At 33.6% G+C, this 18,173-nt stretch overlaps 1 protein-coding gene across 1 annotated transcript in view; it reads right to left on the bottom strand.

The window, feature by feature from the left end:
• Positions 1-9,238: 9,238 nt before the first annotated feature.
• Positions 9,239-18,173, bottom strand: part of LOC111085410 (putative phosphoenolpyruvate synthase) — a 13,105-nt gene continuing 4,170 nt past the window's right edge. Inside the window, exons 3-8 of the mRNA XM_022383837.1 lie at positions 17,013-17,091; positions 16,035-16,086; positions 15,444-15,520; positions 14,647-14,749; positions 12,402-12,476; positions 9,239-9,690 (exon numbers count right to left, since the gene is read on the bottom strand). Coding sequence (XP_022239545.1) covers positions 9,623-9,690; positions 12,402-12,476; positions 14,647-14,749; positions 15,444-15,520; positions 16,035-16,086; positions 17,013-17,091 — 454 coding nt within the window. The 3' untranslated portion in view covers positions 9,239-9,622. The remainder of the gene's footprint in view (positions 9,691-12,401; positions 12,477-14,646; positions 14,750-15,443; positions 15,521-16,034; positions 16,087-17,012; positions 17,092-18,173) is intronic.

Here is an 18,173-nt window from a genome sequence, read left to right as displayed (position 1 = left end):
TCTGAATCACTTGAAAAAAACACGGGGGTGCTTAACTTTTTTCCAGGTGTATATAAATACAATAGTTAAGACTAGTGTAGGAATTAAATGTTCACAAGTTGTTAGGTGTAATGGGTGCAATGATTGGGTTTTATTTGGGAACCCGGGACTGGAATGTACTTTTAAGGAAGCTAGTAATGAAGATGTGCAACTATTACGTAGAGTTTGTAGGTTGGAGGAGAAGTTGGAGGCAATCATGATTAAAGTAGAGGTAATAGATAAAGAGAAGTATAGACTGTGAGAAATGGCAGCAGGGTTTCAGGAAGAGATTAAGCTTTTAAATGCAAAGGATACATGAGCTAACAATGACTTTCAGGAAGTTAGAGAGAGTACTATTAGAGTAAAAAGTAGTGAATTTAGTTATAATGAGCCTATTCTGTTAAGTAACAAATTTCAGCCCTTGGCTTTTGCAGATGAGGAAATATTGGAGAGAAGGAAAACAAAAGGGTCAGAGAAGGATGTGGATGATAAGGAGGTTATAGTTATAGGTGATTCCTCAACAAGACATGTGGATAGAATAGTCTGTGGGGTAAATAGGGAGAAAAGAATCAGGTCATACTACCCAGGGACATAGGTGGAAGATATAAGTGACAAAGCAGGAGATGTAATAAAGGGGGCTAGCAGAAATGCAGTTTTTGTGGTGCATGTAGGGGCTAATGATGTAGGGAAAGGTAGGTCAGAGGAGCTAATTAATAAGTACAAGAATTTGTTAAAAACGTTTAAAAAAAGGTCATAACTTAATTTTGTCAATGAGTTATAAGTAGGTCCTAGAGCTAAATGCTAGGCTTGGGTTAGTATGTAAGGATGAGCAGACTGGCTGGTTAGACTTGTGGGATCAGTTCAGTGGAAGAAGAGAGCTTTTTGGAATGGATGATTTACATTTAAATAGGGGTAGGGGCTGACTTGTTCGCTAGGGCTGTTGACTAGCCATTGGCCCATTGTGTAGCTTTGTGCTTAATTACAACCAAACAAACAAACAATACAGGTACCTTTGAACTACCCAGCATTGCTATTTCGTCCTTCACTATTAAAAACATTCACAATAGTGCATCGGATAAAGGTACATGATTTATTAAGAACATTCCCACCTGTATGTCAGATAATTGTGCACTGTTGAAAACAATCACACCTTTGTACTAGATAAATATGCATTGTTCAAAATATTCATAATGTATACCAGTTAAAAATGAGTTGTTAAAAATATTCACACTGTGTATCACGTAAATATGCATCGCTAAAAAACATTCACAGATGACGATCCATAAACATAAACAGCGGCAATGACGTTTGTTATCCCGGTCTGTTGTGACCCGTTTCTCCAGTGTTCATATCAGTAAATACATATTTCATTTCATATGAAAAAAAAGAAGAACTATTTATTTTCAGCATATATTTAATGTTTATCTTACGGTTTTTAAAGCCCATTAGATATCTTATTAAAAATTAAGAAAAACATTTTAATTGTATTTTCTCAAAATTCAAATTGATTGTGGCTAGTTGTGTTAGCGTGTTAAGCTGACTGTCATATTTAATAAGGTAAGTTGTAGTCTAGTTGTTAGCATGTCATGCTGAGTACCAGGTTGAATAAGGCTTTGTTGTAGCTAAGGTTTTAGCGTGCTAAACGTAGGCTCAAAAGGGCAAAGGTTCGCGTTACGACGTCGCTGAACAAGATCCCTAGTTTCAGCTGTGTACTGTCTGTCTTCAGTCTGGTGAATAATTCAAAATTAGGGACTGCTGTATCTGAATCTCAGGAGTATCTAACCTAGTTGTTTGGTCTATGTACGCACAGGATGCCTTTCATATTGAAGGAACCAATTTCACATTGAATGAGCAAGTTTCATCTTTATTATTTTTAGTGTGAACAAATTATGAAGTTTCAAGTTTGATTGTTATAAATAAAAAACTGTCAACTTCTACCTAACTCATCTTGTTTTGCTAATATAAAATATTTACTTTTAGAATTAGCTGCAAAGCAGCTTAGGTAACCCCATATCCGACTAGTTTATATACTTATCGTCCCCTGGTAATTTAGCAGCAAGTTTTAAGGTTTATAATGCTAAAATAAATCGTGTTTCGATACCCACGGTTGGCAGAGTACAAACACACCATTGTGAAGGTTTTCGCATAACAACGAATAAAACTAAACATTTCATTGTTTTCAAACCATTATATTTTAGCCTTTGTTTTTATATATATTTACAAAAAAGTTTGCGTTGGGATGTGATGTAACTATGTTAGGAAATTACACACTGACATACATTACTGGGTGCCATTATGGGAACGGTTAAAAAGAAAAGAGTATAAAGACAAACACAGTGAATAGTTAATAGTTTTCAATAGGACTGGTGGTCATCCAACAGTCAGAAATAGTCAGATCAATATAAAGGTCATTGAAGTACATGTACTAATACCATACTCAGTAGTGTGAATCAAGTCATGTCTCCCTGGATTGAAATACCGCATGACAAGTATGTAGAAACCAAAGTTTTGGCTGGTCGAAGATACTCGATTAAAACATTGCACAATACTTTATGTTTCAGTAGGAGTTGTGTGCAAAACTGTGAAAAGAGTACACGACACATATTATTAATAACAAACGCAGTATAGGTAGAAAACTAAAACTCTCCATACGTCATGCAAGTATCTAGGAAATAGTTGTTTTCTTAGAAATATGATGGTATAGTGCAATATTTTGTCAACAATCTTGCTGTAAATACAGGTGTTAATGTTACTTTAGAACAATATATACATTAGCACGAAGTGGTCTCGATCTTGCTGTAAATATAGAACAATATATACATTAGCACGAAGTGTTCTCGATCTTGCTGTAAATATAGGTGTTAATGTTACTTTAGAACAATATATACATTAGCACGAAGTGTTCTCGATCTTGCTGTAAATATAGGTTAATGTTACTTTAGAACAATATATATACATTAGCACGAAGTGGTCTCGATCTTGCTGTAAATATAGGTGTTAATGTTACTTTAGAACAATATATGCATTAGCACGAAGTGGTCACAATAGACGTATAGCTAACTACTTGAAAACCGCTGCTGTGAAAAGGTAACCAAGGATGTTAAAACGAACTTCGAACAAAAAACAGTGTAATAACCAAATCTAGAGATGTTCTCTTCACAGATCAACCCAATTTCTAATTATCCATCAAGAATCCATGGCAGTTTGACAGTGAAATATGGTGGGAGATGAATACAATTTAGAACTGAATCTCAAGCAATGGTGCCGATTATGTAAACAAATGTATTGCACCCTGACTGCTTACAAGTTCAGGAAGATTTCGATCCATCGTTTCAGTCCTATTAGGATCATTACTCACGGGCGTGGCTTTATTTTTTTATGAAAACTCGATCTTAAGCCTGTAGCAAATGTGATTAATGTATATCTTGACGTTAAAAAAGCCGAAGGAACAATAATAAGATTGGTTTGGGAGGCTGATGGAACAGTAATAACTTTAGTTTGGCCTGTGCAAAGTTACAACCTAAATGTTGATGAGACTGTATGGGCTTGTCAAAAGAGATATTACAGGACATTTGTGAACAATATACCACAATCGTACATTGTTAAACTATAGGTCAACATTAAAAGAAAGTGTAATGTTTTATGTAAAATAAAGGGTTGGCATGTACAACTTATTTGCTGTTTTTTAAATATTTTCTGAGATGATGTTTTGTGCCATTGATAAATTTATTGTGTAGTAGCCATAATGCAGTCTGTGGCTATTTACGTTACTCTATAAGCAATAAAATAATTTTTGTTAAGCTTTCTATGCTCTTTCATATTTGTACAATATTTACATAGTACAAAATCATAAGAAAGTTAAAATGTAAAGCGAACATAATTAAAAGTATTTATCCCATTAACATATTTTATTATTTAAAATGCTGTATGTAAAATTATTAAAAATACGTTGAATCAGACTGATTGATTGCAATCACTATTATGTGACACACTTCATCTTTTTCTCCTATTTCATGTTATTTAGGGATAATTAGCAAATGGAAAAAAATGATGCATAAAAAGTTATTTGTAAACTGCAGACATATAAAACTGAAGAATCAATAAAACGTATGGTCTATTTTAGGTTAAATATAACGCTGATTCAAAGAATGAGAGGTTGGGCCATATGGCCTGAGCCGCGATATGCTGCTAAACACTCTCCACATTTTAGCTGTGAGGTAATAACTATGACAGTTAATTCTGTTATTCGGTTTAGTGTATCCGCTAATACGACTTATGCTGTTGGTTGTTGCCTCAAACATTAGGGGTGGTTCGCCTGTGTCTTAGTAGTCCCTGACCTCGCAGTTTGGTCCATTTGAAACTTAAGATGCTGTTCAAAGTGAAGTAACCAATCGCCATTTTTTCATAGTCTATCGCTTTTCAGATATTTTGAAAAAATGCAGTCAAAGCAGTAGTTACCTTTTATTTATTTTATTGAAACGTTGTACTTGAGAATTTTCATTTCTATAATTATGGAGTTTTGGTTACATTGTAATGAAGAGCAACGTGTAATAATAAAAAGTCTCCCTAGCTTGAAATATAAAGCAGTGTAATTGAAAGCAATGATTAAGAAAATTGTCAGATTTATTAAAGAATAGAATTATCTTTTTAAATAAAAACTACACGAATGACTTCCTATAGTTTAACTACGTTTTCTTTCATGTCTTTCCATCCACAAATGACCGAGGGTGGAAACAACTGTAGTTTTTTTTTATATTTTAAATATCTTTAAATTTCTATCAGTTTAAAAGTTGATGTCATAGATGCCGTTACCCGTAACGCATAAAATCCTCTACCATGATTAGCGCATAATTAATTCAAATAATATTTATGTGTTTGATATTCTATCAGTCAAGTCCCACTATTAAACACTTTGAAAATGGGGGTTAGTAAAGATAAAATCAGAACTTGCCTACAAAAGTAAACCAACTAAGATAAAATCCCATAAGCAGCACCCTCATCACTGCTCGAGAACGTCCATAGAAAACATTACGAATTTAGTATTTAATACTAAAATCTGTCTCTGTTTTGCAGTCGCTACTATGTACACTTAATTCGTATCTCCTCTTCACTTCCTACATATATACAGATTTGGATGTTCCCATTATTTTCATAAATTCATTTCATGTTAGCTTGTTTATTACTATAATCCCCAAGTAGAGCAAATAATGATGGTCTTCTTACTGAAATATGATAATCCAAAGAGGTGTCTAAAGGGCTCCATTACTAAACTTGATAAAAACCGCGTGGCATGCCTTTTCAAATTTCTTCACATTTTTTCTCGTTCAAACCGTGTCCATAGCTGTGATTATAATCATTCATATTTGTTATATGAGAATAGCATTAGACTTATTGTATTTTTAAACACTGCATTCTTTATTCAGTCCGTTAGGAGCTTTCAAAAAGAAGAGTATATAAATATATTTCAATCACACTACGCCCATCACATCCATTGTCAGCTATGCAATTCGCTCAATATCAGAACTCATCAGGTTGGCCGGGACAACAATTGTTATGGTGTGAATGCCTTTTGCTGACGTCCTCGGCAATGGATGTGTGGATATATCTCATATAATTGATTGTAATCACTCTTTCGTCTGCAAAAGGTGTTCACACCATATCAAAATCTATGATATCTGAATGATTCTCAGCACTTTCAATGCTAAAATCAAAGTAGATTGGGCATGCGAGACTGTTGAGTTTACACCTATCATGATTCATACTTATTACTTGGTGAGTGTATTGTATTCGGTGTAGTATATATATATACGTATGCACAGAGTTTCAGAAGTATCCTTCTCTATTTCGGAGAAGTTAGCACAAAATACAGTGTGAAAATTGTGTCAGAATCAATGAAAGACATAGGAAACTTTAAGGTCTGTGGTAATATTACAAGGATGAACATCTAGGCCCTACAGCTCCTTCTTCCATCATTGACGTATTCATTTTGATGACCCTCGATATGGACTTTTACTCTGTAGCGCAATTTTTAATTATACGAGTCTTTTGCACAATACACTAAAATTATTATCGTTCCTTCTTCTGTATATGCTTTTCAAAATTTATCAAGTGTGTAAGACGTGGATTTCTAAGAGCCTATTTGAGCAAACCAAGGCACAGAATTCCATGGGAGATGACTACAAATAACATAGAATGAATTTCCGTTTGCACTTGCTCCTTGCAGAGGAGCTGGCAAGTTGAATTCAACATGTGGCTGAATGCTTTGTCTCGATGAAACCACGACTCAGTGTTAGCTAATTCATAAATATATCATTTTTCCTCTTGGTATATAGGTGTCAGTATGTTAGCCTGATATTAAGAGGTAACCTTAGCAACTTTTTTCAATTCTCTGAAAGTTTAACGTGTCATCATAGCTGTAAACTACAACAATTATAAAAAATCTTCGAAATACTCATTACAAGTTTGGAAACATTGTATCGCAAATAAAACGATAATATATATATATATATATATATCCAGAATGTGTTGTGCTTACTTATGTGGTGATTTTTGTCATTTACCATATATTTCCACTCGACATCTCTCACATACCAATCGTTTAGCTTTCGACAGTTGGTCTTCTGGCTATGTGCTTTTGGATAAGCTTGTAAACATGGTTCAAACTACTAATATCTCTTTCTTCGAAACTCTTAAACTTTTGTGCCTTGCATGCTTTTATAATAATGGAATATAAAAAGTTCTTGCCAGAAAATCCTGTAATGTAACCCTCCTACAAGAAGTCAATTTTGTGTATTATCTGCAGCTGCAAATAACTATCCCGAATTGCGCGAAGTCAGTCAATCAGTGCTATGAACATTTATAGTCATGAGCTAAGAGAATTAACAACGCCAAGGTAGTTGAATATGCAATTTGTTACTAATGGTTGTGAAAAAAATATATCAGGAACCACGAGTGGTTCATAATATAGACTGCAAGGAATTGCACAAAACCCTAATAGAACGTTCGGACAAGAAAGCACCTTAAACAGTAAAGATTCTGTTTAAACAACACTTTAAAACCTTTACTATTGACTGCTAAGGTTGTACACATATAAAAATGCACACATGTTAGACTTGCAAAAAAAAACCCTCTAAAAACGGCTTGTTTTTAATTATTTTTATTATGCTCTTTTAATCATATTGACAAAGAGTCTGGAATAGTGCAGATAACGGAAAACATCAGGGCAACAGTTATTATGAGATCTCGCAATCCATTTTCGACAGAGTGTATGGTACTTGACAAGAAATGTTGTTCACGGGTTCAGATCTACAGCTGGTGTAGGTTTTGAAATTCTGGCTAAATCATGATGCGTCAAAAGAGACAAGTGGGAAAAGATTCTGAGTGATCGTGGTGAAGAACAATTACCATTCTTGGAGATGGACAAACTAACACTGAGGGAGAGGAGTTGTGGATAACCATTAGAGTAGGAATGGATTAATGGATCGGATGTTTGCAACATCCTTTTCACCAGTAATGAAGGATGGAAACTATCGGCAGTGAGAAGGTACCCGTTGGGACTGAAATCAATGGCTCTGAGAGACAGTTGTTGAGGATGGAAGGGTTAGGCTGGAAGAGAGAGGAGACAGAAGGCATGAAAAGAACCCCACTAAACTGGTGTGCAAGATTAACATGGATAAGCCACTCATGATCACGTACTTTGATGGACAGGAAACATTGTAACTTGCTTGGAAATGATATCTCCAAATTGCTGTTGAGAGAATTCATTACATTACACTTAACCAAGCTGTTACTGAGTATAAAAGGGGACTTCTGACATTCATGAACATGAAAAAACTAAAAATGTTCCATTACACTTTGTGGAACACAAGACATAATGCCTTTTAGGGCCCATAGTTTTACTTCTAAAAGTCCACATGCTGTATTAGAAGTTTGCTTGACTACAGACGAAAAGGAGAAGACAGATGTGGGTTGCGAGTCTATTGGTTGAAGTGGAATTAGACATAATGCTCGTTCGACTCACAGACAGGGATTAATAGGTGGTTTTGTACATCGGGCATCCAACTTAACGGTCAATTAATATCACTGGTACCATTAATAGAAGTATTGGAAATTCTGGAAAAAGGGTCTGGCAAAGTGAGAGGACACTCGCAGTCTAGTGTCTTAAAAACCTTTAGTTTATTCTATACAGACTGACGGGCTGGACCACAGTGTCCATCCAAGAGGTATAACAACTTCCAGCACCACATATCCTAAATTATAGTTACTATATATATATATATATATATACCACCGAATAATTATAATATGTAATGAATTACATCAAATAATCTGAGACAACTTACATCTAACGGACTAACCTTTTTCTTTAGATAAGAAAAAAAAGTATTTTTTAGTATATTAGATTACAATAGTGGTGATAATAATTTTAATCTCATCCTTCATTAATATTCCGTTATTGAATTCCAGTAAGAAGAATGTACAGTAGCATTTCAACCACATCTTATAAGCAGTTAACGAAAATTTTCAAATTAGAATTTGTTTTAAAAAGTAATTGTGTATATTTTAAAGATTAGTTTATGTAATTCCATCTATTTTTAAAGATATTGCTAAAATGGTTCAAACTATGGAAGTGCGTAATTATTGTTTCCTTATGGTTGCATCAAAATGGTTTCAGAGCGTTGTACTTAGCTTACAACATTAAGAACTTTGTTATGGCTATGACTGTGCAGATGATCTGGCAACTTGTAGTAGTAATCGCCAAGTTTCGAATTTTAGGTTCTAGATTTCGGGCAGTAGCTAAATACAGAAGTTAAGTTAGAGCAGCAACCATCTTGAACAGTCTCGTGTAGGATTAGCAGAGACTAACCAAGTTAGAGCTAAGAACTCTCTAAAGCTCAAGTTTTCGATACGTATCTTTTTGTTGCTTTTGGATAAAGTAATGCCTCTAAAACACGAGTTTTCGATACGTTAATATCTTCTTGTTGCTTTTAGATAAAGTAATGCCTCAAAAGTACAAGTTTTCGATACGTTAATATCTTCTTGTTGCTTTTAGATAAAGGATTGCCCTACCAGAACGGAAATAGTAAATATTTTTTTTCTGAGTATTAGTTTTATAAGATTTCAAATCAATGATATATTAACTTTCCATATAACCCTAAAATTAGAACATTTTTCCATGACAATCTGAAAACCATCAATGCATATTTTTATTTTGTCCAAAGATTAACCTTGGATTGAAACATTTTCCAAGACAGTAGTTCTGATTTTAACATTAAAAATGAAAAGTAAGCTAAAAATAGTTTCATCGTAAATGAAGAGCCGAACTTTTAACACTGATGCTTTTATTTATTTATCAATGTATCTGTTAATTAATTTTTCGAATTATTTTCTTCAATCGTTATTATTATTATTATTAATTGTGTTCTGTTATCTTACCTCTATTTTTAGTACTATAGCCCTTAAATCATTGTATTTTGTAACGATACTTTGGAAAAATAGAAAAAAAACCAACAAAGAACCGTTCTATTGTCCTTGAATTTTGAAAAATATATTAAATACATGTAATAAATGTTGCGTGATAACGTCGCTATTGCTAATGGCTAGCTCAAAGCGTTTCTTCTTTTTTTATTTTCTTCAGTACACCCCGAGTGGCATCCAGAATTACCAAGTCACCTGCATAAAAACAAAGAACAATACTACAGATTCACTCACGGGATTAGACATTTCACTACAGAAATTATTTATAGTATTATTATCAGTTTAAACTTCCTGGCACACCATTTTCAGACCTCACAACTAATGATGGGTCTTGCTTTAATTATGACTAAATCATTTGAAACTTTTGTACTTAACGTGTGTGCGTTCTTCATTCAATCACAATCATGTTTTTGAGGTGTAAGGAAGATTTCCAATGAATGTATTAATATAACCAACGTATATGCATTCATTTAACCACATTTTCTGGCGTAAAGGAAGAACTGAATTTATGATGATGTTAGTAATGACCAGGGCCGTAACCGAGATGAATTGAACGACCAACACATTCTTTAAAATGTCTAAAAGGTCAACTATTTTCTAATTTTTAACGCACACTTGAGTTTCGTGTAAATCACTTAAACTTTTTGTGCAGAATAAAATGTTTGCACTGTTTAAGGAAAAGAACCCCGCTCCTACTCTGTTGTACTGAAAAAGTGGCTAACCATGCGTGTTCTCAGGTTTCAAAAACCCACCCTTATCGGGGAGTTTTCAACAACATATACCCTATTTTTATGGTGAAATCAGGGAGAAAGCTGATGTTTTTAGCAGCGAGCACTTGTAGCAATAAATATATAGAACTTTGTTAGATATATAATATTCTTGTTGATCTGAAGTATGAAAATAATTGAGTCATTAATTTCTTACCCTTTTCAACGTTCTCAGATTCTAACGCAAATCAGACTAGCGACCATTTTACACCCAGCTAAAGCACTACTAAAGTTTTATCAGTATCCGTTAGCTCCACCATCTAGTGTACCTCAGGAAGGCTGTCACAATATACACAGTATATGGAGTCTCATTTCCATCACAGCATTCTCATATTTTACATTTACTACGCTAAATATCTTCGATATTTGGTGCTACTTTTAGCTGGTCTGAAACTGGATTGCCTTGTCAGGGGGGTTTACATCCCAACACACCAGTCCATTGAAAGCTATACTTCAATCGCACACAGAGTTTGAAAGTAAAACATTCCGAAGGTTTTCAGTACAATAAATCCACTTTTTTCAATTTAAGGGAGGTATTTAAAAAAAAAAGATCCCAGTTTTCAATGAAATAGCGAATTCGTGAAAACATAAAAAAATTCCCCTTCTCCTCTTAACCTACCGCCAAGTGAGTGACCGACCCGGGACTTTCACTCACAATAGTTTTAGGCGCAAAGAAAATAAAAGACAAATTATTTAATGATCTCTGAATAATACAGCCAACATGCTTGCATTCACTCATCTACATCTTCAAGCATAATGAAGAGACAGTACTTACAATGATCATATTAACGTTTGTTTGCTGAATTTCACGCAAAACTACTCGACGGTTATATGTGCTAGCAGTCCCTAATTTTGAAGTGATACGTTAGAGAAAGGCAGCTCGCCAACAACACCCACCACCAACGAATAGTGGGATTGATTGTCACGTTATGACGCCCCCATGATAACGAGGTTCGATCCCGCAATTCGCAGATTGCCAGGCCTGATCAGATTAATACAGCCATTCCATGAGCTTTTACGCAATCATATGTTGAGACGTAAGGGACAGTATTCGCAAGTAACCTAGCACTACAGCTACCAAATACCACACAACAGAACAAAACAAAGAACATAAATGTCTGCAAAATGAAATACAATTACTTTAGATAAGTAATCTCATCGGTATTATACATTACGTATTGATGGAACTGTTATTTTTACACTGTTTTTATGTAGTAAATCATATCATTCAAACCAAGGATGCTTAAAAATATCATTTCAGATCGTCCTTTTACCTCGAAGTCCTTTCGTTCAATTCAGAACTTACCAGTTGGACTGGGCTTGTATACAGAAACGAAATATTTAAATGGAATAAAATTATTATACATTACTAAGTTCAATGAAGACTCCTGTCGGCCATATTTTGATGGCAAGATACTTTTTAATACACAAGCTTCTTTCATTAGAAGCTGAAAAAAAGAATGTCAAAATATTCTTTCCTAATATGAATAATACATTCATTTTACATGTGTGCTAGAACTCGCGGGATTTTATACTGAAAAGATGATACATGTTCACTAATTTGTGTGATGTAAACATCGGATAGTGGAACCGATTTAACCTTTTGAGTCCCGAAGACACTTATATATTGAAAAGATCGCTGGTCTCAGTAACTTATGACTTTTTCTTTACAAGAAAAGAAAATGATAAAGTCTAAAATGTCTTCTGAAAAGGATTCTGATAATAACCTGTGTTAAGGCTTCGCTACCCAATGTTAAGTTAAGCAAAAGTATTTTACATGAATATAGGAAGTAGATAATCCTATGGGACACAACATGCAGATAAAGAGGATAAATACACCTGTTACTTAAAACTGATAAAGTGGATTATCAAATGAGTGAAGTAATTAAGATGCTTTCAGTACATTAAAACTTTGTTTTAAATGTACACTTGTCTATCAAAGGCTGTGTTATAAGGGCAAAAGGTAACAGGCGTTTACAACACGGTGAAAAAATTCTAGCTGTCAAATTTCGGGAAGAAGGGCTAAGGCATTTTTTCTCATGCACTGAGAATTATTTTGTAAATGAAAATTTTATACCATAGTTTAATCATCCTATTTCTTCCACTGTGTTTTGCATATTTATAATACTAGACTCTTACCTGTCTTTAACATTGTCATTGCACCATGAACCGACATAAGAGATGGAATCCCATACTCCCGCGCCACCACAGCACCTGAAAGATTCGATGTACATAAAATTATCTTTTCACATAGATAGTGATTACTTTTTTGTTGAAATACTAATAAAATAAAAGTTTTTGAAATAAGTCATAAAGTGTGTTAAATAAGAAATAAACACTTACTAGGAGTTTCTCATTACTTGACGTTAGCCAATTCGTGTATTAGTGTTTTCGTTAAAACATTTTGAGTTAATGGTTCATCGTCAGTTGCGATCAGAACATGAAGCCGTAACGTTTTTTCTTTAAAGCTTTATGTGATGAATATATGAGAGAAGTAGAACAGGTTTTGATATATCCAAGTCTTCAAATACTTAGTCCTGAAATTGTAAGTGCAGTTTGCTATATGTCCAAGACAAAGAATACTGTTTTCTTACTCTGAAAATGTACAAAATTGACGCGTACTCTAATACAACAAAATGAAAGAGTGAATGTCTCATTCAGACTAAATATATAAAATAGCGTATTTAACACAATTAATTCAAATAACACCAAGTATGTACTTTGTGGTTATTGTCTATTCTATAAGCAAAAACGATTTTATATGATGTTAGCTCATTTCTTATGACCTACCAAGTCACTCGGTAATCGTATATACTTATAAGAAAACCTGAGTGAATCATGCACTAAAAAAAAATAAAAATAAAAAACTGTGCAGTTATGTTACATTTATCACAGCATTTCTCATTTATATGCAGTTCTTCTAGAAATATTTAATCTTTTCAAATCTTTTTAAAAGAAAAGACGTTCGTTGTCGTGACCCAGAGGGAATAATTTTCAGACTTGTGCCCGAGTTGCAACGATAAACATAATAACAAATATAATGTATATCCTCGTGGATATGAATCATAACAATAAATTACTCGATTGCAACAGCTTCCCACTCTGATTCGGGGTCGTATGTTTCCAGTCGGCGAGAAAATTGTGTGGTAAAAATGTAAAAAAAGGACATGTAAAGTTAGCCTAAATGGCCAGTAGGTTTATTTTTGTTTTAAAATTTTCGCGCAAAGCTACACAGAGAGCGACACGTGCGCATAGCTGTCCCTAATTTTGGACTAATAGACTAGAAGGAAAATAGCGAACAGCACCCACTGCCAACTCGTGGGCTACACTTGTCTGACTGAATAGTAGGATTTGATTGTCACTCTTGTAGCGCATCCTCGGCCCAAAAGAAAGAAAAGCTTTTTTGTGGAAACGAGTCGCAAACCGTGAACCTCCGTGACGCCAACCATGGGTTACTGTTTACTATGGAGAACAATACATGATCATTGGTACCATACGAACATTAACCTAAAACTATGTTTAAAGTACACTTAAACTAACATCTAATACTTAACTGTTAAACAAGTACGAATTAACAGAAACGTAAAGTATTTGTATTTTCTTGTGCTTCAACTGAGATGATAAGGACAAAACAGTGATTTATATTTCGTTAGAACAAGTCCTACTCTATTTAACTTTTGTGACCTGCTTCCTCGTGAGATAAAAAGGGTTGTTCTGTAATGAGAGTGAAGTGAAAGTCTATGATGGAAATTTTCAAACATCTTCAGTTCATTTAATTTTGCCATTTAGGCATTGAACAGCTTGAACAGGCGGGTGCTGTGAGTGTGTGTGTGTGTTTTTTTTCCTCATTGGAATGGGATTTTTGGATACATATACGCCTATTTGAAGTAATCACAAACGAACAGTATCTTAACCGTAATAGTTCACCTCATCTAATTTTGCTTAAATATTTAAAGTTTTGTCCTGTGACTCAATTTAGTAAAAGGCCGATCACTGTTTTTTTGTTTTGTTTTTTCATGATGGATAACAGAAGGTTTGGCAACGTATATTAGCTGAACGTTAGAGACGATAAAGACAAAATTTGTATGAAATTCTTAAGAGTTAAGTAGAGTTTTGTTTTACCTGTTTATAAATTCCTTTCTTTGTTTTCACTTCTACGTATTCACAACGCAATCTATAGTCTATTATTTATTTCATGTTGATGCTTATTTTTATTTTGAACTTAGAGGTGTATGATTTGTATTGCATTTGAATTCTTTGAAAAAGAGATTAAGTTCAGTTATAACGTTTTTGTGTTCAAATCGAAGATTATTTCTATTACTTTTCTTAATGAAATTAAAAGCACGCTAACTGACATTCTTCAAAACGTAAACATGGAACTCACCATGAGAAATTAGACCTCCTATCTCTGTGACAATACCACTCAGAAGTGGAAAGTGTGGAGACCATCCTATATCTGTAGAGTAGGCAATGAGAATATCTCCTTGCTGTAAAAAATGAAATGTTTGTTTTAAAACAAGAAAGATTCCGATACTGAGTATTTAGTAGGCATATAATAAAAACGTAAAAATCGTTGTCTCATTCGACGACGGATAACAGAGTTTTTTTCTTACTGGCTCTCTCACACTAGTTTAAAAACTCCACCTGGTGAAAGTTTCCAGTAAAATTATGTAATAAACAGCAAAATAACAGAATGTTAATAAATTGTGTCTTGTTGCAATCATACAAATAATGTCCAGATTCTACTTTATCAAGCCCAGAGCTACGACGTGATTCCAACAAAACTGTTCTGAATACAAATAATGTCCAGATTCTACTTTATCAAGCCCAGAGCTACGACGTGATTCCAACAAAACTGTTCTGAAACATTTTGGAGCTACGCCTACTGGAAAGAATCCTCGTGAAAAGAGGAGTAGAAGTTATTTCACTGTATCAGAATTAAGTTAACATCCATCTTTCTGTCTAGCTATCTAGGTTCGGCAGGAACCGATTTCTTAAATTATTTAAATCAAACTTTTATGACTTTTGCTGTCATTACACAACATTCTTGACTTACGACCCACTGATATCCTTGTCATATATACTTAGACAAATAGTTTGGTTACGTGACTCTCTGTCAAACCCTACCCAACATATCCTTATGAAATAATTTAACTCTAGCAAACTAAACAGTAAACTCACCTGTAAACTTGAGGCCTCTTTAAGGTTTCTAGCTACACGAGCTACACCCTTTACTACACCCTGACATACGGTAACACCTGTGTTAAACGTAACAATTTTTTACATAAAACTAAAAAAAAAGGGAATTAGAAAATACATTGACTTGTACGAAAAACTAGTTTTTCAAATAACTAGATAATATACAAACAATTAGAATTATAAACTTAACAAAACGTAAACAGCGCATTTTAAACTTCATTACTTGTTTATTTGTATATCACTAAATTTAACTTAAGTCATGCGGTTTCTTTTTAGGTTACAGTTATATCAAATATACTTTAATTTATTCAACTTGCTCATAATATTTTTATAATAACTTGAAGTTTGTCGAATTGCTGGACAATAGATTAGTGCTTTAAAAGTAGCAGCCTGAAAAATGTGTTGGTTAACAAAGTTATCATGAATCTGTATAATGAATAAATTGTTACCATATTTAAAAAAAAAGAAAGGTGGAGTAGTTTACTTATTCCGATTTAACGCAATCACCTCAGAATTTATTGGCCATCAATTCAATTTTCATGTGTATATATACGTATATATATAATCACAAACCTCGTAATTCTTCAAGACAGGAATATGCGTTCTCAGTTTCTTCTTTCGAAATCTGCGGATCATATTTTTTTTAATAAACATGGTTTGTAATTAAATATCAAGGTGTGTAAAATATACCATTAATATTTGTTTTGTCAGATACATTCGAATTTGAATTTCCTTTCTAGCTGTTTAGAAATAAAGTTCACTATGATTACATAAGTATCTCAGTCAAAATATAACGTTCTAGTAAATAACAAAAAAAGTAATTTTGAAATTAACTCATTAGGCTGTGAAGTTATGCTTGACAATAAAAACGAATTCTCGTGTAAAGCTGTTCGAAGACTATCTAGCCTAGTCGTCCCTAATTTAGAAATGAAAATGCCAACTGTTGGGCTATGGTAATCGGATAATGGGATTGACCGTCACATTATAATGCCCCCACGGCTGAAAGAACAGATATGTTCAGTGATGGGATTCCAATCCGCGACCTGCAGATCGCAAGTCAAGCGCCTCTAACCACCAGACCATGCCAAGCCCTATTAATAATGAAACTCATTATTTTATAAATAGTGGTATAACATGTAATTCATGAAAATCAGTAGGATAGTTATAATAATTTAGTTTGTAAAATAATAAACATGTTAATATTACATACTTTGTCAATGACCGTGTGTACAAAATATATCGTCGCTTTTCTAATTCAAGTTTCTATTTGAGCTTTTGCAGAAATTTCGATCTATAAACACACTAGACTCGCATTTTAAGTCACTAAATATGAAATTATTAGTGCTTTTATGTGTTTAAATGCCAATCGAATTATCTGCTATGCCTTTAGTTTGAAAGAGAAAGGTGTTTATAATACTTATAATTTCCAAAAAAGGCAACAATCTTTCAGTTACAACACTTAGAGTTTCCAAAAAAAAACAATGTTTCATACTTTATGTTTCCGATCTTAGAACTTTCAGTCTTGAAATCCGGAGTGCTACAAATACTTACAGGCTTAGGCTCACCAAACATAATCTCCGGAAAAATCATAACATCTAATTTTTCATGAATTCTGCGTCTACGGATAGCTCTAACAGAAAAAAGAAAGAAAGAAAACCAAGCAAACAGGATAAGTCGCCTGTAGGTTTCCGGGTTTACTAATACCTTTTTTTTTCTTTACATATTGATAAGTTAGACGAATTAGTTATCTTAAACTGATACCAATACAATTTGTAATAGAAACTGGTGAAACTGTTAGTCATTACGTAAGACATTTTATTGTGTAATGAAAGGAGATGGACTTTAATTTCTAAAACAAAACCATTCGACATTAATCCCAGTTCATTTACATTTGCACATTCATGATCGTCAACAATTGAGAGCCCATTCTACCTTATTATTAAATGTAACACACAAACATAATTCTACTGATATTTAAATTATAAACAGTGACAATAAATTCAATAATTTTAAAAGTACTTTAGTCTTATCGTATTAACACAGAGTTTATTTGCTGAAGTTTGCATAAAGCCACTCCAGGGCTAACCACCCATAATTTTGAAGTCAGCTAGTCAACTATTTAGCTACTTTTGTCAGACCATTAATACAGAGAAAAAGTTAGTAGACATAAGAATCACCAGATGCGTTTTAACGCGAGCGTGTGTGAAAAAATACTAATTCTTATGCTTTAATATGTGTGACGGATTTATTATTATATATTTATGTTAATATCAATGTTTGCTTGAATTAAATTCATATTTACAAATGTACATAACTTATACAGTTAAATACGTCTTGCGAAACTCCCACCTATTCTCTAAAGTTGTAGAAGATTCTCGAGTGTAAGATCAACAGTATATGTCTGTACGTAAACGCGTAATGTAGCTTTGTATTGTTACGTAATCTGAATTTTCGAGAAACTCTCCACACGCCTATAAATATAACCAACGCGACGCGCTAAAAGGGAGTATCTATTATTAGTTTGCTATAGTCAGAGTGTTATATATTCAGAAGCTATAACTGTGATTGTTATAACGCTTACCAATCGGAAAACTTCAGATATTTGACCAGGAGCATTAGTATTTTTACGAAAACATTATATAACTTTATCGTGGAAAACTCTGCGTATGTGGCTGGTGAATAACGAAGAACAAAGCTAGCTAGCTCCCCGTT

Source organism: Limulus polyphemus, unplaced genomic scaffold (genome assembly GCF_000517525.1).
Source record: "Limulus polyphemus unplaced genomic scaffold, Limulus_polyphemus-2.1.2 Scaffold374, whole genome shotgun sequence".
In the NCBI taxonomy this organism is placed as follows: domain Eukaryota; kingdom Metazoa; phylum Arthropoda; class Merostomata; order Xiphosura; family Limulidae; genus Limulus; species Limulus polyphemus.
This window is presented reverse-complemented; position numbering and strand designations above follow the sequence as displayed.